The 27,130-nt window shown below is 51.4% G+C and overlaps 12 protein-coding genes across 12 annotated transcripts; 7 read left to right on the top strand and 5 right to left on the bottom strand.

The window, feature by feature from the left end:
• The first annotated feature begins 132 nt into the window (after positions 1 to 132).
• On the top strand, positions 133 to 2,123 carry ASPSYDRAFT_50563 (cytochrome P450). Its single transcript, XM_040848108.1, has 5 exons — positions 133 to 261; positions 322 to 472; positions 541 to 1,031; positions 1,105 to 1,348; positions 1,403 to 2,123. The coding sequence occupies exons 1-5, from the start codon at positions 217 to 219 to the stop codon at positions 2,050 to 2,052; spliced, it is 1,581 nt and encodes a 526-aa protein (XP_040697619.1). The 5' UTR covers positions 133 to 216; the 3' UTR covers positions 2,053 to 2,123.
• ASPSYDRAFT_50561 (uncharacterized protein) lies at positions 2,071 to 3,238 on the bottom strand. Its single transcript, XM_040848107.1, has 2 exons — positions 2,840 to 3,238; positions 2,071 to 2,791 (listed from the first exon to the last, which is right to left on the bottom strand). Exons 1-2 carry the CDS (start codon positions 2,930 to 2,932, stop codon positions 2,264 to 2,266), a joined length of 621 nt encoding a protein of 206 aa, XP_040697618.1. The 5' UTR covers positions 2,933 to 3,238; the 3' UTR covers positions 2,071 to 2,263.
• A 697-nt stretch (positions 3,239 to 3,935) lies between these two features.
• Positions 3,936 to 5,218, top strand: ASPSYDRAFT_94307 (NAD-dependent epimerase/dehydratase family protein; the record flags this gene model as incomplete). Its single annotated transcript, XM_040852954.1, has 4 exons — positions 3,936 to 3,979; positions 4,039 to 4,223; positions 4,282 to 4,981; positions 5,041 to 5,218. 4 exons carry the CDS (start codon positions 3,936 to 3,938, stop codon positions 5,216 to 5,218), a joined length of 1,107 nt encoding a protein of 368 aa, XP_040697617.1.
• A 102-nt stretch (positions 5,219 to 5,320) lies between these two features.
• ASPSYDRAFT_50559 (uncharacterized protein) lies at positions 5,321 to 8,300 on the bottom strand. Its single transcript, XM_040848106.1, has one exon. It carries the CDS (start codon positions 8,246 to 8,248, stop codon positions 5,549 to 5,551), a length of 2,700 nt encoding a protein of 899 aa, XP_040697616.1. The 5' UTR covers positions 8,249 to 8,300; the 3' UTR covers positions 5,321 to 5,548.
• A 1,912-nt stretch (positions 8,301 to 10,212) lies between these two features.
• ASPSYDRAFT_36043 (putative glucokinase regulator family protein) lies at positions 10,213 to 12,397 on the bottom strand (the record flags this gene model as incomplete). Its single annotated transcript, XM_040845388.1, has 4 exons — positions 10,213 to 11,128; positions 11,179 to 11,564; positions 11,625 to 12,081; positions 12,165 to 12,397. 4 exons carry the CDS (start codon positions 12,395 to 12,397, stop codon positions 10,213 to 10,215), a joined length of 1,992 nt encoding a protein of 663 aa, XP_040697615.1.
• Positions 12,398 to 12,623: 226 nt separating this feature from the next.
• Positions 12,624 to 14,353, top strand: ASPSYDRAFT_50556 (putative MFS transporter). The gene has a single exon (XM_040848105.1). It carries the CDS (start codon positions 12,865 to 12,867, stop codon positions 14,140 to 14,142), a length of 1,278 nt encoding a protein of 425 aa, XP_040697614.1. The 5' UTR covers positions 12,624 to 12,864; the 3' UTR covers positions 14,143 to 14,353.
• A 646-nt stretch (positions 14,354 to 14,999) lies between these two features.
• Positions 15,000 to 15,569, top strand: ASPSYDRAFT_36041 (uncharacterized protein; the record flags this gene model as incomplete). The annotated part of the gene is made up of 1 exon (XM_040845387.1): positions 15,000 to 15,569. The coding sequence occupies one exon, from the start codon at positions 15,000 to 15,002 to the stop codon at positions 15,567 to 15,569; it is 570 nt and encodes a 189-aa protein (XP_040697613.1).
• A 1,457-nt stretch (positions 15,570 to 17,026) lies between these two features.
• Positions 17,027 to 17,684, top strand: ASPSYDRAFT_72625 (uncharacterized protein). Its single transcript, XM_040850667.1, has 2 exons — positions 17,027 to 17,521; positions 17,571 to 17,684. Exon 1 carries the CDS (start codon positions 17,079 to 17,081, stop codon positions 17,517 to 17,519), a length of 441 nt encoding a protein of 146 aa, XP_040697612.1. The 5' UTR covers positions 17,027 to 17,078; the 3' UTR covers positions 17,520 to 17,521; positions 17,571 to 17,684.
• Positions 17,685 to 18,306: 622 nt separating this feature from the next.
• Positions 18,307 to 19,219, bottom strand: ASPSYDRAFT_161507 (tyrosine-protein phosphatase; the record flags this gene model as incomplete). The annotated part of the gene is made up of 3 exons (XM_040842997.1): positions 18,307 to 18,436; positions 18,481 to 18,800; positions 18,854 to 19,219. 3 exons carry the CDS (start codon positions 19,217 to 19,219, stop codon positions 18,307 to 18,309), a joined length of 816 nt encoding a protein of 271 aa, XP_040697611.1.
• Positions 19,220 to 20,083: 864 nt separating this feature from the next.
• Positions 20,084 to 20,890, top strand: ftmF (2-oxoglutarate dependent dioxygenase ftmF; the record flags this gene model as incomplete). Its single annotated transcript, XM_040843054.1, has 1 exon — positions 20,084 to 20,890. A coding segment is annotated over one exon (807 nt), but the record flags the coding sequence as incomplete, so codon positions are not given.
• A 1,457-nt stretch (positions 20,891 to 22,347) lies between these two features.
• On the top strand, positions 22,348 to 24,085 carry ASPSYDRAFT_502781 (ATP-dependent (S)-NAD(P)H-hydrate dehydratase). Its single transcript, XM_040848034.1, has 6 exons — positions 22,348 to 22,589; positions 22,667 to 22,706; positions 22,770 to 22,816; positions 22,872 to 22,882; positions 22,949 to 22,981; positions 23,060 to 24,085. Exons 1-6 carry the CDS (start codon positions 22,499 to 22,501, stop codon positions 23,933 to 23,935), a joined length of 1,098 nt encoding a protein of 365 aa, XP_040697609.1. The 5' UTR covers positions 22,348 to 22,498; the 3' UTR covers positions 23,936 to 24,085.
• A 54-nt stretch (positions 24,086 to 24,139) lies between these two features.
• Positions 24,140 to 27,032, bottom strand: ASPSYDRAFT_94298 (phosphoketolase family protein; the record flags this gene model as incomplete). Its single annotated transcript, XM_040852953.1, has 8 exons — positions 24,140 to 24,213; positions 24,279 to 25,104; positions 25,165 to 25,543; positions 25,604 to 25,785; positions 25,840 to 26,149; positions 26,216 to 26,368; positions 26,440 to 26,815; positions 26,870 to 27,032. The coding sequence occupies 8 exons, from the start codon at positions 27,030 to 27,032 to the stop codon at positions 24,140 to 24,142; spliced, it is 2,463 nt and encodes an 820-aa protein (XP_040697608.1).
• Between the last annotated feature and the right edge of the window lie 98 nt (positions 27,033 to 27,130).

Raw genomic sequence — 27,130 nt, 5'->3', positions numbered from 1 at the left:
CGTCTGATTCAGACGAAACCGAGCCCTTTCCCTCCTTTGTCAGAGGCGCGTGGCCGGTGTTCTAAAATAATAATAAAGCGACGCCCCGCCAGCTTTGTGTATATACCTTATTACCGAGAATCTTCGGGCCTTGTTCATTTAAACATCTACGCGGCTGCTCCTTTCCTGTTTTTTCTAGGGATAAATTATCTAAACAGGCTACTTGGTGTAACCAAAATGGGTGTACTTGTCGTTGCTACGGCTGTAGCGACAATATCCTATGTATGTTGTGTCTTTGTACCGCTACTGTCGCGATATTGCCTTGGCTGACAGAATGAGTAGCTGATAATATTATCAATATATCGTCTAACACTGCATCCACTGGCCAGATATCCCGGCCCGAAATTGGCCGCTATTACCAACTGGTATGCCGCGTTCTACATATGGAGGGGTGATATGCATGTAACGCATCAGGAATGGCATGCTCAATATGGTACTTACGCTCTGCTAAGCACACTCTCTTGAAAAAAGGAAGAGAAGTGAAGTTCTGACTCCACACAGGAGACACAATCCGCGCTGGCCCCAATACTCTGTACTTCAACAACCCATCCGCGATGGCGGGGATATACTCGGTAGGAGCAAATGTGCGAAAGCCCGATGCATGGGTGGCATTCAGTCCCAGCCGTCGCAGCGGAAACATTCTCAGCACGGTCGATAAGACGATCCATGCATTCAAGCGCCGGGCCATCGGGCCTGTCTTTTCAGATCGCGGGTTACAGCAGGTGGAGGGCCGGATCCTTGCGAATGTCCAGCGTTTTACTGCCCGTCTGCGAGTGTCGGATGAGGTAGCAGTACCTTCACCAGAGGACAAGCACGACAAGCAGGACGGGGAGGCTTGGGGTCCCTCGCAAGATATGGCGCTGCTTTGCGAACGACTAGCCTTTGATGTCATCAGTGACATCGTATATGGAAAGGGGCTGGACATGTTACAGACACCAGGGATGCGGTGGATTTCCGATGCGTACACGGAAATGTCGCGGCGAAGCTCGATGGTATGGCTCGACTTCCTCCCTTTTTCTCGCCTCTACAGTAGTCACTTATGAACATTTAAACTGATGAATGTAGTCGCTCACGCAGCCTAAAATGTACGAGTGGAAACTCGACCAGATTTTTCTCCCTGCTGTGTATCGGAACATCATCCGCACCGGCACCTACACGTATAATAGAGTCAAGGATCGTGTGGCTCGAGGGAAGAACGAGACGAATCGAGATCTCTTTGATATCCTGATGGAAGCACAGGATCACAAACGCGGTCTAAAATACAGGACGAAGGATCTCTGGATCGAGTCAATGCTGCTGCTCACCGCGGGTATGTACCCCAATTCTAGCCTCAGGTTAGTTGATAGAAATGACAAAATGACAGGTGCTGATACCACATCAACAACAATGTCCGCTGCTATATTCTACCTCCTGCATAACCCAGCTGCCCTTACCCGTGCGATTTCCGAAGTCCGGAGTACATTTAAAACCGCAGACGAAATCCAACGGATCACCCAGATAAACGACTGCAAGTTCCTGCAGGCTTGTATAAATGAGGCTCTGCGATTAGCCCCTGCCGTACCCCTGGCATCTCTCAGAAGCGTTGAAAAGGGCGGTTTGACACTCGTTGATGGCCAATATATCCCGGAAGGGACCATTGTGGGCACATCGCTGTACACCATGCAGCGAAACCCGGAGTACTTCTACCAGCCTAATAGTTTCCGTCCTGAGCGGTGGTTAGTAGACCCAGACACTGGGGTTAGTGAGGAGAGTGTCAACCGGGGACATCAAGCATTCGCGCCTTTTGGGATTGGGCCGAGGAAATGTGTTGGCTGGAGATTGGGGTGGTTGGAACTGAATGTGATGCTTGCAAGGACTTTATTTCTGTATGACCTGCGTCTGGCACCCGGGGCTTCGTGCTGTTCTGGAAGGGGTCCAGGGCAGGAATGTGAGTATAGCACGAAGGCGTGGTCGGTTATGGCTGGGGAGGGGCCTGTTGTTCAGTTCCGGGGGGCTTCTGAGGGTGCGTATTGACTTGGACTTCGATGGGTTGTAATTATACGTATAATGACTCTAGACTGTACAGCTATTTTGTCGAATTCCAGTATAAATCACTATCTTTGAATGGTCCTCGTCGATATCAGCAGCCGGGATGGTAATTCAGTGTCAGTGCACCGGCTATAGGATAGAACAGGATACACCAATAATAACGAATGAAGACTGTTCAAGCGCAGCCAAAGTTCAATCAATCCAATCCGATCGCTCTTTTGCATGTATTAAATATCTTCCCCCCGAGAGTCATTTGCCATTGAACCGACCGCTGATGAGACTGGAACTGCCTCCACTCCCAAAACCGAATGCTTTCCGGCGCTCCACCAGCATCCTTCCACATATCCTGTTCTGGAAACGGCGAAGGGTCGCAGAAAAGACGATAGTGGAAGACTGGATAGCATGGAAGCTCACTAACGAATCGAGCATCTGTGATCGTCATGAATTTGCCCTTCTGCAGCCGCAGCGTGAGTTTCTTGGGGATGAATGCTTCGGTGGTAAGTATGTCCTCGTTTATCTTCCATTTCCGCATGTCCATATTGCCCAGTTGAACGCGGCGGGTTGTGAGTGTCATTTCGATGTTGATTTGGGCGAGATCTCGTGGCTGCCAGGTATGCAGCCAAGAAGTCGCAGTGTCAATTTCCTTGGTCAAAGAATCTGGCTCGTCCGATTTCCAGTTGAAATGGGCGGCGATGAACAGGCAGAGCTCACAGCGAGCGACCAGCTTGGGACATCAGCGAAGACTGGTATAGTATGACACTGCAAGACTCACCTCGCCGGTGCCGTCCTCGTGAAACCGGATATAGCTCTCCGCGCCCGAGTCCCACCACCAGTTTTCAGCGCACAGAAGGGAGAGTAAAGTCATTGCAAGACCTGCGTGTGAAGATGGTGTACATGGTGTAGACTCGTCTTGCTGTTATGGACATGATGTAATCCGGCTAGCACTGCCCCAACGTTGGCGTGGCTTTGCTTGGGGGCCAATTAAGAAAGATTGATATAGTGGTGTACTATGGGAAGCTACGTGGTACAAGGGTACACACCTTATCGGTGATACAAAATCCCGCGTTAATGCTGCTGTGTAAGCCCATAGCAGAAGTGGAGAGGGATGACATTTTGGACACTGTTGCCACAGAGCAGGGCTCTAAAAAGTAGAGTTATATTGACATTCACGAGTGCCCGAAGTATCTCAACTGAATGGAGCGCTGTATTTCGGGTTCAGCTTAACGTGCGAGATCTCCGATCTTGGGTAGAACCTCGGTGACTATATCAAAAATGGTCATAGTATACTGTGTAATAGGTGATGATTGTGTGGGGAAGCTTTGAGTGTAGCTGGATCCGGAAGCTCGGAAGGTCGTTTTAGACGCCGGAAGCCCGGAAACGCCAGGATCCGATTGACAGGTGGACAAACAATATACGGACTAGATCAAATTAGTGATCTAGTCTGATTTGGTTTGTAGCCTGTGGATGGGAATAGAGCCTAAACGAAGTAACTAACTCCACCCGAGGATTTAAGGCTGAAAAAACTGTCCACTAAATACAACATCCTGCAGAATCGCTTGATTCAGGATAAATGTTATCGTTGGAAATCATGACTCAAACTCATACTTGGCTCTCCACACTCCATATTAATATATCAGACATGGTGTCCGGAACAAGCTCATCCGTAGCCGACATATATATTAACGTAGTTTCGGAGACGAATAGCCCCGGCGCCTGTTANACCATCAATTCTTATCAGGGCGGATGAGCTCAATCAGTTCCTGCGAGACATGTCTATAAATACTCCTAGAAAGTGCCTGGTAGCCTCTGTATCCTGTCAAGCACATCACTTATAGCTCTCTTTCAGACGTAAGGCCAGAGCTGGAAATATGACACGCAAGACAATCCTGGTTACCGGTGCCACTGGATATATGTATGTGATGGGCCGGGTCGCATTTCTCATCTATTTCTGCTAACTTCCGTTGTCCCAAGCGGTGGCACAACCCTGACTTCTCTACTAGAGGGCTCTGAGCCATGGCTACGCGACTGTGAAATTTCCGGACTCGTTCGGAATGAATCTGATGCGCAAGTCATCCAAGCACAAGGGGCAAATGCCGTCGTATGCTCGGGCTTCGAAGACGAAGAGAGGTTGGAAGCATTGGCTGAAGGGTTCGACAGTAAGCTATGCTCACTTTTCAGAGGTTAGATCTTCAATGTACTAATGCAGAGGACTAGTTATTATACATGCCGGAGGGGGCGGTTATAGCCATGCAGCAGTGAGGTTGATGAAAGGCCTCAGAGCGAGGCGCGCCAAACTCGGCAGCCCGGTCCATTATATCCACGTCACCGGCGCTTCCAACATCAGTGATCGACCCATAACACAGGGTTACGTTGAGACAAGAATCCTATCTGACCAGGAAAGCATCTACCACTACTTGAAGTACCGGGAATCAATCGAGAAATGGATACAGCGTACAGCGGATACCGTCGTCGTTGAGACTGGCCAGCAGCTCGACGTGCAGACTCACATTGTCATGGCCCCTACAATCTTCGGAATTGGCAGCGGAAAGTTCAAACGGTACACGACGCAGCTGCCGGCTATGATCAACAACATGCTTAACACGCGGTCTTGCTTAGTCCTAGGGAACGGCAACACTCAATGGGGGCGTGTGCATGTCAAAGACATCAGCAGTTTCATCGTGTGTCTCTGTAAGAACATTCATGAAGGGAAGAAAATTCCATCCGGAGAACAGGGCGTGTACTTTGTCGAGACCGGCCGATTTACACATCGAGAATTCTCCCAACGTCTAGCAGACGCCGGCTACAAGATGGGTCTTATTCCCTCTCCCACTGTTACGGAGGCTTCTCTGGACGAAGTAGCCAAGGGCTTTACCAACGGGAACCGTCTGGTTGGGGAACTTTCATATGGTGCCAAGTAAGTTCTCTCCTTCTTTTGATTCGGTCCAATGAGCACGGTCTAACAGAGCGGTCTAGTTCTCTCATGAAGGCGGAACTAGGATATGTCCTGGGTTGGACACCTAGGTTCACCGATGATGACTGGGTGGATTCATTTGATATCGAGCTCAGGGGATTTCTAAAGGACCGCCCGGCTCTTATTCAAATGCCTCCTCAGTTGGATGTCCAAAAGCCTGACCGATTCCAACTTGGATGATTCAGAAGAACTGGGGAAGGGAACTAGCCATGATTAACATGAAGTTACGCAACGACCTTGCATGGACACCCTATGAAAATCATGGATTTGGATCTTGTTTTCGGCGTAGTATCTACCTTAGCACCTTGTCACCTTAGTGGTCTCTAGTTATAGCCCATGGTTACCTAGAGAAGTTTCCGAGTTTCCAAGAAAAGCTACAATCCTAATCTACATACTAGAATAAACAGGTGTTTCGTCAATATAAGTGAAACTGGATGAATGTATATTTCATGGATATATAGAAAAAAAAAAAAAGAAAAATGCAGCTCCCCATTATAAAATATAAGTATTTTACTCCCGTACACTCCTCGCAGACCCAGCTTCTATATCCCCTCCACGCTCGCGACTAACACTCCCCCTCCTCCTCCCAAACCGATGTCTCGCAGAAGACGTCCCACTGCGCACACTGCGCCCATCAGCAGAAGACCTGGCCTCCTGGGTAGAATGGCGCTCTTCCTCTGCAATCTCCTGCATGCGGCGGTCCGCAGCCTGCTTGTTCGCATTGCGCACGACCTCGTCCACATGCCCCGAGGTACTGCCCCGGTCCTCGAAGACATCGCCCATGATATCGTTCGAGGAGATATCCGACATGCCGAGCGAGAAGTCGACATGCTTATTCCTGCTGATGGGCTCGCCGCGGGATCGGGCTGCCGCGGTGTCCATGCCGCGGCGGAGGATGGAGGGGCGGGGTTGGACGCCGCTGCTGGTGCCGCTGTTCTCGGGGATGGTCTGGGATTCGTCGATGCGGACTTCCGATCCAGCACCGGTATGCTCTTCTCCGGTTGTTGCTGAACGGTCCTGATCATGGTCTTGGTAGGTTGGCGGGGGAGCACCACCGGGGGGTGCACCAGAGTAGGCGACGTGGAACGGCGTGCTGGTGGTGTAACCCTGGAGATTCATGCGAGGACCCTCGATACCGATTTCCTGGAGTGCGACCATGAGCATGCAGATGAATTTGTTGCGGCGCTGCAGACGGAGTAACTCGTTCTGCCAGTTGGATTTATAGAAGAAGACGACGTTCAGGGTGAGTGATAGATTCTCCGTGACCTCGCGGAGTTCAGTGAGGATCATGTTCTGGAAGTCTCTCTTCTCGCTGCGCACGAACTCAACCAGGCGCTGGCGGAGACGTTCCATTTGGTCGACTGTTGTTCCGTATTTGATGACGATGGGCAGGGCTTCGGCCAATGGACCCGTGCGGCGCTGGTTCAGGATGAAGAGGTTGTTGAGGACGCTATTCGGGGCCTGCACGATGTGGCCTTGCATCTTTTTGAACTCGGTGTAGAGCAGGGCGATCTCCTTAACGAAGTAGTCGTCGCCGAGGCCGTTGTCGCCGGCGTTGCCGTAGATGGTGACGCGGTCGCCGACGTCGAAGGGGTGCTTGACAAAGACGAAGATGATGGACTGCAGGAACTCGGTGGCGGTCGTTGAGAACATCCAGGAGAGGGCGAGGATGGTCGAGCCTGCAGAGGTCAAGACTCCTGCTGCGGAGGTTGATATCAGGGTAAGAAAGACGATGACGATGATGATGAAGACGAAGAACATGAACACTTGGTCCAGTTTCGACACGACCGAGTCCAGATCCTTCAGCGAGGCAGTGATGGACTTGCGCTCACGGCCGATATCAACACAAACAGCCTCGAGCTCTTCCATGGAGATGTCGCCGTTCATGTCGCGGTCGAACATGGAGAACGCAGCCTCCGCCTCCTCGTTGTCGTCGAATGCCTCCTTCAGGTCGCCTGAGAAGACCGTGTCAAAACCGTCTCGCACGAATGTCCGGTACAGACGACGGGCAAGCACCTGGGAGCCCGAGGGCGACCGCAGCAGGGCCAGAATGACCTGGTGTGGATCACTGCTGCTCTTCCCCTTCTTGCCCGTGAAGTCTGCAACGACGCCCCCAGCAACATCGCCGACCTTGTTGCCGACGGTCTTCGCGGCCTTTTGCGCAACGCGGCCGGCCTTGGTGGCATACTGCAGCGGGTTCCTGGGATTGTCCGGCGTCTTCTCGTTGTCGTTGTTCTGCTCGAATGCCTCGTCTTCCTCGGTGATGCGAGACCGCGAGAACTGATACAGCTTCGACAAGCTGCCGATCTGGAACTTGTTGATCTGGATGCGTGAGTCGTACGTCCGCCGGTGGAAGCTCATCGCAATGAGCTGGATAAGGAACTTTTCAACGAGGTTGAGGACCGTCCAGACCAGGCCCACGATGATGAGCTTGTTCAGCGTCCCCTCCCAGCCGCGCGTGCGCTTGTCCCCGTCCACATGGTGGTTCTTCATCGTCGGCAGGAAGGAGATCTCGACTGCAAGCCACCAGAAGAACAGCACAAAGTGCACCTCCAGCTGCTTGGCCATGTCGCGCCACTTCTTCGCGTTGTTGGTGAAGATGCTGGCCACGATGCTCACCACCGGCGGGATACACTTGCCCACCAGCCGCGCAGCCCACAGCGTCAGCCACACAATCTCCAGCCAGATCGCGAACCACATCAATTGGACGCCGCCGACGTCGGTGTCGGTGTATTCCAGCGCGCCGACCAGCAGCGGGATCAGGAGGAGCAGGACGACGGGGACGATGTAGGTCAGGTAGCGCACGATGAAGCTGGACTCGTGCACCTTCTTCACGAACGCGGAGAGCTTCGTCCGGGGGCTTTCAGGAGGCGTGTACACGGCCGTTTTCTCGTGCAGCGGGTTCGTGGCCTCGTCGAACTCGTCGACGTGGCTGCGGTGCGATCGCGATCGGTCCATTGAGGTGGCCCCGTGCTGGCTCTGGGCTTGCGTCGACTGAGACACCACACGCTCGGCTTGCATGAGCTGCAGGTCGTCGTCGAAGCGGGTGGCCTGTTCTCGCCGCGACGAGGCCGTGCTCATCGGGCCTGGCTCGACATCGTTGACGTTGGTGTCGACCTTGAGGTGGCTGCTGGGCGAGACGCTGGGCTCGCCGACGTAGGTGCCATCGGAGCTGGAATGCTCCTTTTTGTCGTGGTCTTTTTCGTCCATGGGCTGGGCTGCAGTGCGTCTATACAGACTCCAGGGTAGGGTGAAACTGGAAACAGGAAACTGAAACTAAAGTGGGAGGATTCGATAGATTAGGGGCACGATCAGATCTTGACCTTGGCCAGCGAACGACCCAGCTGAGATCGGCTCTCTGCTTTGAGTAAGCATCACCGCGCGGCCTATGACACACTGCGAGCGAGTGCGATTGGGACAATTATTTGATATAATTTGGCAATGCTAGGCAGCGCTCCACAGCCCTACCCCACCGGCCCACGGTGGCGCGATATACACTGCACCACGACCCGCTATTCCCCAGGAGCTCAGATTTTTCAGTTTCAGTTCCCGTATAGTTATTGGCTGCCTCGACGGGACCAGTCTGGTCGTTCCTCCTTACTCGTTACCAAAGGGGAGTCAAATATCGGTGATTGGGTTACCAGTGATATCACGACGCCACGCCCCTGGCCTGGACCTGACTTGCAGTTTTCGCCCTCGAGCAGAGTTGCGACCAGAGTCTAAGAGTACTGTCATTACTTAATGACCAGCCTGACGCCACACACGCAACAAGTACCGCTCTCCATCCGTGCGGCGTGCGCGATCCGCAGCCAGTGCGATTAGTGACAAGTAACGGCGCAGGATGCGGACCCCGATGGGACTTGTGGCGTGCCCTCTTGCGCACTGATCGCGCTGTTCCAGTGTTATTCCAAGGTCCCGAGGATTTCCATGGCAAGCGAACTGCGAAGGAATTAGCTTTTTCCGGGCTCTGTCCGTTGTTGTGCGCTTTATAGAGTAAGATCTTCGTGGAGAGACAAGTTGTACCCGTGCTCCTCGGCTAGAGAGGGCTGTCAATGGCTGATTCCACCCACAATTTCTTGATTTGACACTTGACAGGTATGCTGCAGCTGCTTCAAATGCAGGCGCGATAGCATACAATGGGCAATTGTGTTTAATTACAGATGCATTGGTGCAGCTCGGAGATGTGTCCCGGACTCGTATAGCAGCAACCCCAATGTCACGGAATTTATATCTACATTTCATCTTCTCGAAACAAACTATCCAAGGTCGGAATATTTCTAATAATAACAGTCTAAGGTATTGCATCCTCCCACCAGAGAAGATTGACCCATGGACACGTAGACCAGCTCAAACGCATCTTGGGTGATTGTAGTTGCAAGGAGACTGGACCCTAACTTTGGAGAAGACGATCGACCGAATATCCCTACTCCTAGGAGTACTGAATGGCGACAGCTGCACTGCTCTCCACTGCCCGTTGAAAGTCTAGACCATTTTCAACGTTCTTCGTATCACCAGCTGCGGCATGTTATTTCGCAACCCGCTGACCTGCTCTTGTCTGACTGAAGAAGTACTCTGTACTAAGAGAAAGACAGTGATAACGCCTTATGAATTCACGATGCCAGAGTCCGCCGTCCACTCCCTAAGGATGTTAAAGGAGGACATGGTATGTGGGTGATCTGAATCAAATGCCTTTCCTCGGAGCTCTGCACATCCCCGCATCGGAGCTTTAGCCTTTCAACCCCCCCCTATACTCTCCAACATATGGGCAAGGGTACGCAGGATGATCAGAATGTGAGGATACCTTTCCTCGAGATACTGCACCGTCCTGTCGACAGCCTCCACCAATCTTTCTGTTGCTTCCTTGGATCACTCCTGCATAGCGACCGTAGGCTCACGATACCTTGGCCTGATCCGCCGTTCAGCTTCTCCGTTTCCTGTATCTCGAGTTCTGCTTCTTGCCATCGTGGTGGGTCTTGGTATATTCCGCGAGGTTTCGCCTACTGTGTAGAGTACCAAGGCTCTGCTGCCCTGGCATATTTTTCAAGACCGAAGTCGAAGAAATTGCGATTTTGCCGTTTTGGTCTGTTGTGACAGGAGCAACTAAGTAATGTAGAGGACTCTATTTCTAGTTTAATATATTAAATATATCCCTCTATATAGTTACCATCTATTATTCAGCACATTCCTTCAGGCGAGGCAAGAGACTGCGCGCCAACCGCACCAGCATCTGCAACTACCTCAACATACGCAAATTCGACTCCTTTACCAGTCAATGTGTTAAGAACTAGTCGTCGATACGTCTCGTGCCTGAGAACACCACCAGAAAGGACCAGGCCTTCCTTCTCGGGCTCAACAGCAGTGGACGATCTGGGATCTATCAACCGTCCCAGGACCGTATCAACCAGTGTCCTTGCCTGTGAGGATGCAATTCTCATCGCTGTAGTATCTTGAGTGGCTAAGTCCAGCACAATCTGAGCAACTGCTGCAATGCGCATCTTGACGGTTTTCCCGTCCTGGCCTGATAAGACCTCGCTCAAAAGGTCTGTATCTCTTGAGCCCGAGAGACCAAAATGTTGCAGAACCGCCCGTTCAAGCTGCCCGAATTCCAAACTATCAGGCCGTAAACCGAGCTTGATTTCTTCGCATAGTGTCAAGGTATGCTTCACTGCCTCTAATCCAATGGAGTATCCACCACCCTCATCACCCAGGAGATGTCCCCAGCCTCCTGATCGAGCAGTTCTCGTCGGCGTCATGCCTGAGTCTCTGCTATATCGCATTGCAACACTCCCTGTACCGGCGATGAGCACTATCGCAGAAGATATATCACGATGGCGAACCATCACGGCTGAGAGTAGGTCCACGTCATTTGATAGCCGCAGAATTCCGGATGGATGGCCTAGTGCTGCTGTGATTTTGGATTCAACTTTATTATGTAGTCGTGGTCTGTCCATCCCAGCCAGTCCAATCCATGCGTACTCAAAGACTGAGAGAATGGGCTGGGTTGTGGTTGATACCTGCGCGTTTTGCAGGGCACGTTCAACCGCTGTGCTTAGGGTCGTAATTGCAGAGTCGAGACATGTACCATCGGTTCTGATGATTGTTAGTTTGCAGTAAATTCTTATAGAAAGGGTAAAACGCACATATTGCACGGTCCAGCCTCTCCACGACCAAGAACAGCACCAGTATGGTCTGCAACAACCGCAGCGCATTTCGTCCCGCCTCCGTCGACGCATAGAAAAAGCCTTTTCTCATGTCCTTTGCCGTATTTCGATCCTATAGTAGATGGTTTGACGCGTGCTAAAGCCTTTGACAGCTGCAGACCACAAGTCTCTAACTCCCGCTGGCATTGTTCCACAGACCGTCCAGTCTCTGCGACAAGCAAGGCGAGTTTCACATTCCCATTACACCGACTTAAAAGCGCATCAATATCCGCATTCGAGACGGACGCATAACCGGCATTACACCGTCGGATAATGTTTCGCGACCGTTGACGCAGTTTCGCATTCGATGCGACGAGATCAACCATCTACCACATTAATCAGTTCTATCCCACTATGTAACTAGATAATAGAGGAAAAGGGGTTACCGTATTCCCAAACGTCTTCCCAACCCGAATCATCGTCCCCGTACTCAGCATATTAAGCACAAGCTTCGTCGCAGTCCCAGCCTTCAACCTCGTACTCCCACTGACAACCTCTGGCCCCGGTAAAGGCGCAATAAGGAAGTCGACATCCCCAGATGCACCAAGCGCAGAGGGGTCCGCGCATACAACGCCGATAGTTACACATCCGATGATGCGCTTTGCGAAGGATATGCAGCCTAGAACGTACGGCGTGCGCCCGCTCGCTGCGATCCCGATTACACTGTCACTCTCGGGATTGAGATCCAAACTGGCCATATCGGCTTCGCCAAGCGGAATACTATCTNCTGCCCCTTCCTGTGCGCGACGGATCGCGGCGTCTCCGCCTGCGATGAGGCCGAGGAATTGTCCTGGGGGCGCGGCGAATGTTGGTGGGATTTCGGATGCGTCTAGGATACCAAGTCTGGTTTTTGCTGGTATTATATTATTACTGACTCGTATATGAAGGGGGGTGCATGGTGAGGTTTTATGGAGTGATTGACTGACCGGCCACTGGTTCCTGCGCCTACATAGATGACTCGCCCGCCATTTCGGACGCGGGGGGTTAAGGCGTCGATTGCGGCTGCGATATGGGGGAGACATGGGACGAGACTGGCGGCTACGCGGTGATCCTCATTATTGATCAGGGTGCACATGTCGAGTGTGGAGAGTTGGTCGATGTGTCTGGTTTGAGGATTTGAGGCCTCTGTTTGGAGGTGGGAGAGGGTGTTGAGGTCCATTGTATAGATTTGTCTGCATATGAGTCCTTGTTCAGGTGCAAGTATTCCATGTATATGAAGCTGTTCGAGTCGATTATAGGAGACCCCGCAATAAGGTTACTCTCCAAATGTTACATTGTTCTTCTCCAACGTCGTATTGTGCTGGCGATCGGACAAATTATCGCGACTGTGCAGCTCGTATTCGTCGAACCAGACATGAACAGGCCACGCGACAGGAGGTGGTACCGATGTGTTTATAAACGTGGGTATCCAGTCCTATCCACTGTTTTCATTTCTATAGTGTATCCAATTCGAGATGCAGATTCATAGGCAAGTAGAAGATGGCAGGGCTGCACCAGAGCACTCGGTTGTATATCGAGCATACACCCACCCCTGGTTCCAGATCCTCCTGATCAGCTTCATCTGCTTCTGCTGTCCTGGAGTACGTTTCTACTCTACTGACTATTCCACACCGTCTAACTTCCCAGATGTACAATGCCCTAACTGGCCTCGGAGGCTCCGGCCAAGTCGACCCAACAGTCGCCGCAAACGCAACCGTAGCCCTTCTCTCAGCAACAGCCGGTACAGCTCTCTTCATCGTCGGTCCCATATTCGACCGCGTCGGGCCCCGAATCTGCCTCCTGCTGGGAGGGTGGACATACCCGCTGTACGCGGGGAGTCTTCTCTGCTTCAACCGCACCCAAAATGGGGCGTTCGTGATCGCCTCCGGTGCGATTCTCGGTGTGGGAGCTTCATTCCTCTGGGTATCGCAGGGCGCAATCATGACGACGTACGTGCACGAGTCTCAGAAGGGGAGAGCGATTGCCGCGTTCTGGATTATATTCAATTTAGGCGGCGGCGTAGGCTCACTGGCGAGTTTCGGACTGAATTATCATTCCGTGAGCGGGACTGTTTCTGATGGGACCTATATCGCCTTGTTGATTCTCATGGCTGTAGGCTGGATCCTTGGGATTTTGATCTGTCCTCCCTCCTCTGTTCGTCTTGACGAACTACAACAACATCAGCAACACAGAGATGAGAGAGAAACCGAATCCGCGACAAATTGGAAGAAAACCGTCCGTCTCGCAATCCATACAATCCTCGACTGGCGCGTCCTCTGCATGCTCCCCCTCTTCTTCTGCGCAAACGTCTTCTACTCATACCAGCAGAACATCGTCAACGGGATGACCTTCAACATCCGCACGCGCTCCCTAAACAGCGCTCTATACTGGATCGCCCAGATGCTGGGAGGGCTAATCATGGGTCTGATTCTGGATATCCCAACACTCACCCGTCCCGCGCGCGCAAAGGCTGGTTGGGTCTTCCTGTTCATCACAGGGATGGGTATCTGGGGCGGCGGATACGCGTTCCAGAGATGGAGTACTGCACGCATGTCCAGCGGTATTAAACAGGATATAGATTACACGGCTGGATCAGTTTCGACGGGCCCGATATTCTTGTATATATTCTACGGTGCGTTTGATGCCTTTTGGCAGTCATATTGCTACTGGCTTATGGGGGCGCGGTCGAATGACCCGGCGATTGTGGCGGTGCTGGTTGGTGCTTATAAGACGTTCCAGAGTACAGGCGGTGCGATGGCTTGGAGGATCAATGCGTTGGAGAAGCCGGCCATGACGCAGTTCGCGATGGACTGGGGGCTTTGTATGGGCGCTTTGGTGGTTGCGGTTCCGGCTGTGTTGGCTGTGACGCGGACGAGTAAGGAGGGTTTGGATGGTCATACTGGTGAGAAGAGTGAGGTGGGATGAGTATATAGCTGGAAAGAGAAAAATAGAAGCAGTCCACTTTTGACACTCATCAAGGTGAGGCCGTCCAGGGGTAGCACATCCAACAGCCAATATGGTGCGTCACATACAGTACCTGGTCATCCTGGTCTATACAAGGCTTGATATAGCAACAACAGCCCAACAAGTCAGCAGCATTCGACCAAGACATCACTGCCAAGCACGGAATATCCCGCATCTGCTTTCCTTTTTTCCTTCCTCTCATGCTGACTGCGCCAGCTCACGGGCCTTGTCAGCGGGCTGTGTCGTTTCATCAGCAAACACGCAATCAGCCGTCTCTTTACTCGAGACGCGGTACAGAGACCTGACGGGGTTTCTCTGCATATTATTTCCAAAACCGTGTTTCCTTCTATGGAGAAAAAGAAAACGAGCCAGTTTCAGTCAGGTCGTGCCGATATCCGCAGATCCGCAGGCAGCAACATCCTGATCCACGATCCATAAAGACAAAGACACTCGCGCCGATCGCGTCACAGCCTCGAGCGGGGTTCATCCTGTCGGACGCCCAATGATGATGCCAAGGGCAAGCCCTGAGTAGCGACGAACAGGAACCCCGGGTGCATCGCGAATGGGGCAGTGAGCTGCTGCCATGCTGCATGCCAAGGGCCAGCCTTGCGATGGCTGTGTAGGACCGCGAATAAGAGAACTACTCCAGCATCGACGTGCGTCTGGGCGGTTGCTGATGACGAGTCTGTCTGACGGTTTATAAAGAGGCCTCTTTCCTCTCCTCTCTCGATCTCGCATCTTCTCCGTCATCTGTACCTGCTTCCATCCTATACATCCACCCTTCAGCTTCAACTCCATACTTATATACTATACCCATCATGCGTCCAGCTATTCTCCTCGCAGCCCTCGCCAGCGTTGCCCCCGTGCTCGCTCAGGAGGAGACCACCACCACCGACGACATCAGCCTTCCCACCGAGGTCCCAACCGAGTCCACCAGCGCCCTCGATCCCACACAGACCGAGACAGACACCGACAGCTCGGCCGAGCCCACCGAGTCCCCAACTGAGACTGAGTCTCCTACAGAGTCTCCCACCGAAGACCCAGGCACTTCGTCGACACCCGAGACAACCCCAACCTCGTCCGCCGACGACCCCGAGACCACCTCGTCTGACGACGGCGACGATTCCACCTCGACGGATGACGGTGGTGACTCTGAAACGTATGTCCCCTGCAAGCAAGCTAAATATAGGATAACTCAATCTGATACACTTCCCCACAGCTCCACCTCCGAGTCCGATGAGCCCACTTCGACCTCCGGCGACGAAAACCCCAGCGCTACCGAGTCTGGCGGTGCCGATGAGACACCCTCTGATGCCGCTACCCAGCTTGACTCTTCGCTGCTGATGTATGCTGCGCTTGGATACGCGGCGTACGGTGTTGTCTTTTAAGCCACTCTCTCTACTACCTACCGGCAGACTCTGGTCTGTTCTGGTCTGTGGAACTGGGTTGAGTTGAATTATGATGTGATGGTGTGAACCTGTGACATTTTGTGTTTCGGTTCCCGTGCTATAATGACGTTGTTTCTTGATGTTTACGTACATATGTTTATGCCTGTCTATTAGGGGGTGAGATGCGCCGTTGTAATGGTGTCTGTGTGAGGGATGATGGCGGGTATATTTTATAGCTCCAGTTCGAGATACCTTCGTTATGAATCCCTTGCTTTAACATTCAATACGTAAATCAATCATACATAATCGACGAGTTAATCATGTCAGTGGGCGGGTTCTGAAGGCCTTCTTAAAAGCTTACTGGACGGTGCGATACTGGGTATATATATCCAGCCACACAAGGAAAGCTCGCCAATTACTAGCGTAGCAATGTAGGGGTGTAAATAGGCCTTCCATAGTAGGGTTTAATGAGAATCCATGCGCCATTTTCCAAGTCGATTTAGTAGAGATCTTTACATAGGTTATGCGCCCGGGCTTGTCATCCAAAAAACCAGATCATATATTCAAACCCTGCCTCTACCGTTGAAATCGCAGCCGTAAAACTCAGGATTGGTAAGCCACCTACAAGTTAAGTAACTATTTCCATTGGGATTGGTCAACCCCCGGGTCATAGAAACCACGATCTATAAAGACTAATAAGCCGATTGCAGATAGCCTAATACCGCTAGTGGCTTTTATGGTCGAATGGTCTTCGATAGTCTCAAGCTCCGCTCTTCGACCAACTCGATCGGTTCTCTCCAATTTCCTCCAGATATGCCTCTTGCCTCGTGCCAGCAAGGGTCAGCGGACGCAATGGATCTGGCCCAACCATGGCCTGAAAAGGTGGCTGGCTGAAAGAGAGTTTGGTTGAGAGTACAGGAATATCGTCTGCTGCAAGCTCTTTAGGTGTGCATATTTCTTCGCCTCAAATTCCTGCGTGTACCGTGGTGTTGCAGTGCTGAATTACTCCGAAGTCCGGCGATTTAGGTGCGTAGGTGGATATTGATCTCCCGGTTGCAGTGATACTGGAATAGCTCAATGCAAGGAGTGGTAATATTCTTCCTCCAATGTCGATCCTCAGGGACCATCTCATGGAAAGAGTAATTGCCCTACTTGAAGTGTGGACCAGCGCATTCTTTGTCAAAGCGAGGTTGTCCGGGTAGATGCGAGGAATCCACAAGACGAAGGAACAAGATCACCTCCTAGTGGACGGTGCCCTCAGATTACAATGCGACTGAAATACTGAATGAGGGGATGGACGCTTTGGAGGAATGATGACGCAAGGAGGGAGCTTGTTCACCCCTTGGCTATATCAGATCGCCGCAATCGATAGTGTATGTACGAGTGGTGATCATTGGAGGCCTTCATTTACCAGGAGAATGGCCCACAGAAACATATAAATTCAATGAATCTCATAGCTGTAGCTTCATCCTTCAACAGCCAGTTCCGTCGTTTAGCTTCTCATTCAATATGAAGACCACTCTTGTTCTTGGCGCCCTTGCGGCCCTTTGCCAGTCTGCTTTCGCCCTCACAAGTGGCACCTATACCATCGGATCGGCTGCTCTATCAGATACTCAAGTCCTGACTGACGTGGGTGCCGACGAGCCTGTAGAGTTCGCTCCAAAAACCGGCCACCCTTACCAAACCTGGGACTTCACAAACACCGACAGCCAACGCGACTTTCTGATCCAAAACCTCAGTGGTGGCTATCTCAACTGTGGTGAAGAGCTAGGCACTACCTGCGTTTCCGGGGACAAGGAAGAGGTTTACTCCCTTGAGCAAGTCACAGAGGAGGGCTATCAACTTGTTGCAAAAAGCTCTGGGTATTTCGTGCGCGTTGTCGGTGAGGAGCTGCAACTTGCTGAATTCGCCCTGGATCCCGAAGAGGAATTCATCCTGACCCCCGTTTAATGGTAGGCAACGATGCGATTATTGTGGAGGTGATAAGCTAATTAAATCCAGGCAATCGAGAAGTTGCTGCTGTTGGCACAAAAATGGGTATTTAGGCTGCTGGGATCATATCTAGATTAATTTTTCCTATAGTTATGGAATCGAATTTAATTTTTAAGCCCTCACAGCTTTTGCACTCATCACTAAAGTTACTAGGCTTTATAGTTTCTAAATCTATCTTGAGATCTCGGGGGAAGCTCCGCGAGGCCCTGGCGATCAATCTTGCAAGGGATGAAGCTATCCCAGCATTTCTAGCAGGCAACACGACTCGGGGAACACCCAAAGGGAGCCCATTAATATTAATCGAATAGGGACTTGATAGGATTAAGTTGGGCCTGCTATTTAAGCTTAAAGTCAGCTAGTAATATCACAGCACAGCCTGATGATATAATATATATATGCCATGGGGATCTATTCTACAGGTGTGGAGATATTTAAATATATATATCCTTCAAGCCCTTGAATGGTACAGTTTCTAAACAAAACACAAACATACAATAGCTGGTTCTTCTCCCCCACCTCCTTGTCAGCCCCATTGACCACAATTGTCTGTTGGTTTCTAGGTTATTTTGTTATTACTTATTTTATTCAGTTGGTTCTGCGGTAATAAATGAAGAGGAGTGATAAGAATGAATTGAGGTAAATTGGAGCAGATCATCTATAGTCCAGCCAAGCCAGAACCCCTGATAATATATGTGTAGCCTAATAATAGGTGCACATTGGATAGCCAGGTACCCAGCTCAGCTGTTTAATGAATCAATTTTTGCTGAACAACGTGAATGTCTTTTGTAGACAGACCACAATGCTCTTTGGTGTACTCCATGACGCCACCAAATTCCGCTTTTACCATCTTCATTGCGAGAAGCATTGTGGCCTTCCTGCGCGCGCCACAATAAATTTTTAGAAGATTGTCTTATTTCACCTTGCTTTGATGGCCTCCTGCGCTATTCTCTGACACTCATCCCCCCTGGTACCGCATGGCGCTGTCTCTTGCACAAGCCGAAGGATGCTTGGGAATAGGCACTGTAGAGCGTCTTCACTGAGGCTATACTCTGTCGATACAATCTCTTCAGACACTCCCGCAAGCCATAGAAGAAGCGCAAAGACAACGCCTGTGCGGTCCTTGCCCATGGGGCAGTGAATAATATATACCTCGTCAGGGTAGCCGCGGATCCACAGCAATACGTTTCGAAAAATGGCAGGGCTCTCTCGAAGTAGGGTCAAGTATCCTTGGGCAACGACCTATGGAACACATTAGAAACCTGTGTGGTTTAAATCAAAGCGCATTGCCAGACACTATGACCCTCGGATACATGCCGGCTATATTTCGTGAAGATGCTTGTCTTGTCGAATCCTTCTTGGTGGAACGGGAGATGGACGAGGTGGAAATTCTTGATTTTCTCGGATTGGATATCACCATACAGCGTGCTGGCTTCGTTTGAGTCCGTCAGGCGGAAAATAGTGGATATGCGAAGCTGTTCTCGCATCTTGTCCCAGCCTTTGCTGGTGATGTGTGAAAGATGCCCAGACCGATAAATAAACCCCCTGCGAGTCATTGCGCCCTGACGCACATTACTTGGATACCCCCCGAAGTCGCGCAAGTTCAGGGCCCCTTCAATATTGGGCTCTACATATTGAGATTGTACGGGGGAAGGTCCCATGGAATGATGGGTCTCCATCATTGTTTGATAAATTGTTGTCGTTCGGTCAAAGTTATTAGGGCTGAAAGTGGGAACAACCGAAAGAAGACTTGCGGTTTTACTTATCTTACGAATGTTCCGAGTTATTTATTGGTTTCCAGTGGATGATCAAAGACGTGCAACTTTAAACGAGCAGTAAAAAAAGTGCATGTACATTAGCAAAGAAGAGTGAGTATCGGACACGCATACGCAACATGCTACGGCCCAGGCAATTTCTTGTACGACCTGGGAATACTAACATGGCAATTGTATCCCGGGGAAAAGTTTAAATCAGCCATAGGCCTCGAGCATGATGCCATATCGCTTTGTGACTTGTGCATCCTGCTCAGCTGAAACCACAGATTCCCGTGCAGATGTAACTCTCCATACACCGTCCTGTTTCAACGATTGGCCATCTCTTCCATGCATAATGCACCGATTGTGAGACACAATGCACAAATGGCGTAGAAGATCTCGTTTTCCTTGCTTCTGCATGCCACATCTCGCTTATTGACCATCTAATCTAGTTAATGATAGGCAAAGCCAAAGTGCGGCGGCGGTGGTAATTCCCAATCAGCCGCGACTCCCAGGTCTGATGGCTGCAGTCTTGAATCATCGGCTGAGCGGGCACGAGATTCTTGCAGAATGTTTTGACTTTATGCTGTAACACCAATGCAAAGCAGCGCAAGCCACCAAGATAGGGTGTATCTTGATAAACTACTAAGTCAGTCAGACATCCGGAGGTCGTGCTTGATAGTCTCAACCTCTCCTTCCACGAACCTGTCCTATTATACGTCTTATACTTCTTCACGTCTTATACGTCTCTCTTACTATATCTCCTTGACCATGACAGGCCCACCGGATACGTCTCCTCCCCACTTCCAGAAGATTGATCTTCTTGCCTCACCAGATGAAGCTGTCCGCATCATCAAACAAGACGGAGTCTTGAAGGTGCAGGGCTTCCTCGACCACGAGGTAGTCCAAAAGTTCCAGAGCGAGATCGATGAGGCTGTCACCAAGTTCCCCGCCGGCCCCAATGCCGACGCCGACATATACCAAAGACTCATAGGCCCCAAAACCAAGCAAGTAGCCAATCTGGTTGAAACCTCCGAGACGTTCCGCCGCGATGTACTCAACCACAGGTGGATGCATTCCGTCCTCGAGACGATGTTCCGCGCCGAATTCGGCGATTATTGGATGAACAGGGGGTCAGTCCTCCACCTTGAACCAGGGGAGAAGGCACAAGGTATACACAAGGACGACAGGCTGTATCGAGTGAGCAAGTTCCGCCGGCCGGACGATCCGGAGCTTATGGTGAACATCATCGTTGCCCTCACCGAGTTCCGTGAAGACAACGGTGCCACCGTTGTCGTGCCTGGGAGCCACCTCTGGGACACGGCGCGTCCCCGACCATCTCCCGAGGAAGCCATCCCGATGCTTCTCCAGCCTGGAGATGCGATGATATTTGTTGGCGGACTTTTCCACGGAGCAGGTGAGAATAGATCTGCAGGGAATCGCCGTGGAATGTTCATCTCAATACACCCCGGCTGCTTCACTCCCATGGAGTCTCATCACCATGTGCCACGGGCGATCATTGATAGCATGACACCGCTGGCGCAGAAAATGATTGGATGGAGATCCCTGGCTACCCATCATCGCATTCCTCTCTTGAGGGCCGGAGATGAAAGAATCGAGGATGTAATGGGGCTGTCCACCACGACTTCACGCAAGGTTGTTAGGTTCATCCAGAGCCACCGCAAAGACCCGTACCAAGCCAAGGTGGTGAAAACATATGAAGTTCCGGGTGAGCAGTGGGAGAAGGCCCTGGGCAATGAAGGGTTGGGCTTCCAATTTGGCTCGTTTGACGAGGCAGAACTTGCTGCTGGGCCAAAGCCAGGGCCGGTTGGTCTTTCTGAGCTTCGGTACTTTGATCGCCAGCTGGAAATTGCTGGCCTTTGGGGACTCAATCGACCGCCATTGAATCGAATCATGGATCTGGGCTGCGGCTGGGGCTCTATCACCGAGCACCTCGCCATACGGTTCCCCGAATGCCCGTGCATCGACGGCATCAATATCAGCCAGACCCAACTTGACTACTTCGTCGACCGTCTACCAGCGAATCTGTCTGACAGAATCAATCTGTACAACTGCAACGGCCAGGATGTTGATCTGCTCCCTGACCCAGCCACAGCTTACGACTTGGTCGTTGTGCGTGGGGTCTATACCCATTTCCTCAATCAAACCTTTGAAGACTCGGTGGCCAGAGTCGTCCCAAGGCTGGCGCCCGGCGGGGTTTTGCTCATCTCCGACGCGCTCTACAGAACAGACAACTTGGCAAAATATAAGTCGCACATCCCAGACACCCGAGATAGGGTCGCGGTTGGCAACAGAAAGACAGTCGGCTACTACACCAGCGTTCTGATACGCAATGGGCTGGTTCTGCAGGATATACGGCTGCTACCATCAGCCGCCGAAGTGATCCACTGGTTCAAAGTGGTCCAGCTGAACATCGAGCAAAACTTTCCGGGCGACGACGTCCCCGGCCCGATCAGTGAACTCCATGAGCTGACTCGTAATGGGGCGGATGCGGTAGCGAAGAACAAGCTTGGGATATACAGCATCGTTGCAACACGACCAACCGCGTGAACCTACAGGCGGCTTCTTACCACGGAGTTTGCCTGATTATTTCACACATTTCCTTTTGATAATAGTCCTGATTATATGGCATATATTACAGTGCGATGTGATAAACATGAGACATGTTGACGATGGGCCCAGGTTGGGCTATTTCTGTGGCTCGCACGGTGGGAATGCCGGGTTATCAATCAACGGGCCATTCCTCAGGGGCCATACTGTATAGGAATGAGAAGGTTTGGACTGTAGCCTGCCAGTATGATTTTTATGATTTTCATCGGTGGCTTTTCCCGAGTGCGTAATATGAGACGACTTGGCGGCCATAACTCGTCATAGAGTTGTAGACAAGCACTTGCCCCTTAGTAACTCTTAACCATGGCATTCCCAGTAGGCTCAGGAATCGAATACTGGTGGCTAACATATAGCATAATCCAAGCTTTGCGTGCCACGTAAAGCTGATCTCAACCTGGCCGACACGGGCATCTCCGCGGGGCCCACGCATATACGTACGGGTACTTGGATTCTGCGTTATTTATGCAAGGTCTACAGCCAGTTCAGGTATACTTCCATTAATCATGGTTCTTCTCTTCAACTTCGACCACAGCCTATACAAAGGACACCCCGACGATGGACTCGCAATATATTTCGCAGCAGCCAACTGTGCTTTTTGGCAAAACCCGCAGATTAGTGCCGCCATTATTGGAAAAGTTCCACAAAGGTATGCCGGGCTTTTGAAATTACAGTGATAATTGGGAAGAAGCAGTCCACAAGCAGCCGCTCATATTGCTACTGCAGGCCAACACGGACGAGTTGCCGTAGTCGGAGGCAGCACCGAGTGAGTCTCCCGTTTCTCGGGCGTGTTGTGTTGTCTATGAAAAGACCTAACTAACGACCGTAGTTATACCGGGGCACCGACTTTCTCTGCTATGGCTTCTGGCGCTTTGGGTATGTTATAGTCTGTGACTACCCGGATTCATCGTCTTGCTAACTCCCAGATTAGGATGTGATATGGTTTGATATCCTTCCATAGGGCGTATATTTTTCGGTTTGTGTACATGGTTCGCTAACAGCACGCAGAGCCATGTCGTCTGCGCGAAATCAGCGGCTTCAGTAAGTGGAAAAAAGCCATCCTTTCCTTTTGCCTACGTTCTGCTCGATGGAATTGCGCATGCTTACCGGATCCTGCAGGTTATAAAATCCTACTCGCCCGACCTGATGGTGCACCCTCTGCTTCCAAGCAGCGCCACCGTCCAGGACCCAGGCTCCATTAACGCCAAAGAACTTGGAGATCCCACTATCCGCATGCTATCACGTTTACATTGCCTCGTGGTTGGGCCTGGCTTGGGGACTGACCCCGTGACGTCGGAAGTGGTCTCTGAAGTGATGCGGGAAGCGCGAGGACGATCGATCCCGTTGGTGCTGGATGCAGATGCACTCAAACTGGTCAACAAAACGCCAGAATTAGTAAAGGGTTATCGAGAGTGCATTTTAACCCCAAACGTGGTCGAGTTTGCGCGACTTGCAGAGGCCCTGGGGGTCGACGTCCAGAAGATCAGGAGCGAAAATTCCGGCAATGTGTCCGGCGAGCGCGCGATGGAGGCAGAAGTTTGCAGAAAGGTCGCTGAAGCTTTGGGTGGTGCAACTATCGTCCGGAAAGGCCCATACGACGTGATTTCGAATGGGACTGCAAGTCTCGTTCAGGATATTGAGGGGGGCTTGAAACGCAGCGGCGGCCAGGGTGACACGCTCACGGGCACGCTGGGCACGCTGATGGGCTGGCGTGCCGCGTATCATGACAGGCTTTGGGACTCTGGGGAGAAGGATGAGGGGCAAGAGGAGGCATCGAGTAAAGAGGACATTGAAAGGGAAATGCAGTCCGAAATGAGACTGTCGTCGGCTACATCCTGCTTGCTGGTCGCATGGACAGGGAGCGGGATCACCAGAGACTGTTCGCGCAGGGCGTACAAAGTTAAGGGTCGCAGTATGCAAGCCAGTGACTTACCGGCCCAGGTCCATCAAAGCTTTCTTGGTTTGATTGGCGAACCAGAAGCATCCAAGTTGTAGTCGGCTGGAACGGACATCACGGGTGTACGGTATGGTTTCATGATGGCAGGCACTGATTTACCATGAGCAAGCGATACACAGTACAAAAGCTTGGAATTCTATCTTTTCATGCAATTCGCATGTAGTATTGTGAACTATCTTGCCAAGACAACCCTGCTTTTTTTTTAGAGTCCCAATCCAACATGGTACTAAAACCGCAGAGAATTACTCCCACGACCGGTGCTTTTCAGCACCGACTGCTTGGCCAAATCGCGGTATCAGGTGCATATCATCGGGGTCTGACCATGATTAGATCTGTTTCACGCATCTTGCGAGGGGTCAATGGAGGAGGGGAAAGACTCACCAGTGCCATTTCTCAAGATGTATCTCTTAGTTTCCGAGATATTCATATTCAGTTCAGCATAGAGTTCCTGGTGGCGGAGCCGGACTTGTTCATTTCGCCGCGCAGCTCCTTGGACAGCCATCTGGGCAACATGAAACCGAGACGTTTGGTTCACAAGCATCATATCGAACGGTGTCGTGGTGGTTCCTTCTTCCATGTACCCAGCCGTGGTTATTCGGTCGAGCCCCGGTCGACCAAAAAGTAGCCCTTGCAGCTCAATTGGATACGAATGGTAGTTGAAGTGGATAGGTTTGTCGTATGTAAATAGGCTCTCAAAGGATTCTTCAGACAGGGCGTGTGGATGGCCACACTCCTTTTTGAGTATCATCAGATCGGTGACATTGAGGACTCGCACTCGAAGCTCTGGGCAGCGCTTGCGAAGAATGGCAGCGGCGCAGATAGTTTCAAACATCATCTCAACCCCAATGCCTGCTAGTACAACGTCCGGATCCAAGCCATTGTCAGTACTGCAGAATTTCCACACGGACACCCCGGCACGGCAGTGGGCCCCTGCTTGTTCGGGCGTCAAATACACGGGGGTTGGGTGCTTCGAGCCCACGATAAGGTTGACATAATTGGTTGACCCCAAGCAGTGGTGCAATGTGCAGAGGAAGCTGTTGGCATCTGGCGGTAAATAGACGCGGGCAGCAGTGGGCTTCAGGTTTAGCACTGCCCCAATGAACGATGGGTTCTGGTGGGAAAAACCGTTGTGTTCCTGGCGTACCCAAGTCCCTGTTTCGATGTAGTTGATACTTGCCACATTGCCCCGCCAGGGTGTTTCTTTGGACTGTGTGCAGGGTTATTAGTGGATCTGAATATCAGGGCAAAAAAAAAAAAAATAGCCTACCGTTTTCATGAACTTCGCATACTGCACCATCATCGTGTGGATTATCCCCATGAAGCTCTCGTACGATGGGAATATACCAAGCCGGCCAGTGAGCGTGTAGCCTTGAAGAAACCCCTGGCATAGATGCTCGCTTAGTACTTCAATGATACGGCCTCCCTGTGCATTAGAGAACTGATCCCACTGGAAGTTCCGCACCGTGTGGACCAATGGAGCGCTTAATTTGTTACTTTCCAATTCATCAGGCGAGAATAACCGCACCATATGTGGGTTCAGCTGAAAAACCTCGTCAATAAGCTCCCCGGCCTTCTGTGTTGCAGCTTGTTCGGCGCCTTTGCCTACGCTGAACTTCTTCCATGGCGGAAGCCGAGGGGGAGTATAGCTTCCACATGCTTCAACACGCTGGCCCAGTTTTTTTCAGTTGTCATTTGGTATTACGGACTTTATCTCGTCTGTAATATCTCCTGTCTCGGTAAACAGCTCGCTAGGCCTGTATGATTTGAGCCAGTCTTCCAGGGCTTGGAGGGCCTCTGCATCAGTCTTTGCACCTGGAAGAGGGACCTGGTGGGAATGAAACGATCCTTCAATAAACTGGCCATGAAGCTGTTTAGGCCCAGTCCAGCCCTGACGCATTTATCAGTTGCGATTTCATACGGCTGAACATAAGGAATACCATACCTTTGGTGTACGCAAAACAAGCAGGGGCCATCTTGGTTTCCAAATGGGCTTCCCAGATCGCGCTGCCTGCTGAATCTTGTGGATCCCGTCCACGGCCCAACTCAGGGAAGTATGCAAGTCGGAGTCGATTTCCTCCAGGCGACTCACAATGCGCACCTGGTAACCATACCCGGCAAAGAGCGAAACCAATTCCTTGTCATCCATGCAGCCGAAGATTGTTCGCTCGCTGATCTTGAACCCGTTGACATGGAGGATCGGTAACACAGCTCCAGATTCTGCGGGATCGATGTACTTGTTTGCGTGCCAGGACCTAGATTTAATTAGTTGGCTTTAGCGGTGCCTTGGGGTGGTGAGTGAGTCGTGGGCTAGAACTAACGTAGCCGTAGGGCCCGTCTCTGCTTCTCCATCGCCCACGATGCAAGCAACAATTAGGTTTGGATTGTCCATCACCGCACCAAAGGAGACGGCTAATGCATATCCGAGTTCGCCTCCTTCGTGGATAGCCCCCGGGGTTTGTGCGTTGACATGGCTAACAGGGTTGTCAATCGGAGCTCAATAAATGGCTTACTTACAAAGGGGCAAACGCTCTTTGTAGCTCACCTCGGGAACCCCGACGGGGTACTGAAATTCGAGATCAAATTCCTAAGCCCTTCGTTATTGCGTGCATAGTCCGGATAGAATTTCTCTAGGGAACCTTCCAGCCACAGGGAGGAGAGGATAGCTGGCGCTCCGTGGCCTGGACCGACAACGTACAGCATGTCCAGGCCACGGCGGCTAATAAGCAGATTAAGATGGGAGTACACCAGTATCAGCCCTGGACATGTTCCCCAGTGGCCTTGTCGGTATCGCGTTAGCAAGTCACGAGTATTGCTCTTGTATTCCAGCGGGGGGTGACTCGCACCTAACAGTCTAGGTTTGACATCGCCGTGGGTTAATTTCCGCTGTAACAATACATTATCTAGCAGGAAAATCATCGCTACATTCTATAAGCACCTTGGAAATATTGCAGCAGCTGGTGGGTGTGCTGTACCTGCAGCAATGTAGTCAGCAGCGCGGCGGAATTTAACCAGGGCATTGCATGTCGTCTGCCCCAAGGGTTCTGTCTGCAAGGCTACGCCGAGCTCGTTCGCTGCGTCCGGAAGATGAGAGGGAAGCGCCTCCGGGTTTGGTTTATCGATGATTTCTCCTGGCATGTTGCGAATTTTGGACAAAGAAGGTAAAACATGAACCGAATTGGCATGAATAGGAGCCAGATGAAGGACAGCAGTTCAGCCTAATTTCTTTCTCCGTT

This window comes from Aspergillus sydowii (genome assembly GCF_001890705.1).
Source record: "Aspergillus sydowii CBS 593.65 unplaced genomic scaffold ASPSYscaffold_15, whole genome shotgun sequence".
Taxonomy (NCBI): domain Eukaryota; kingdom Fungi; phylum Ascomycota; class Eurotiomycetes; order Eurotiales; family Aspergillaceae; genus Aspergillus; species Aspergillus sydowii.
This window is presented reverse-complemented; position numbering and strand designations above follow the sequence as displayed.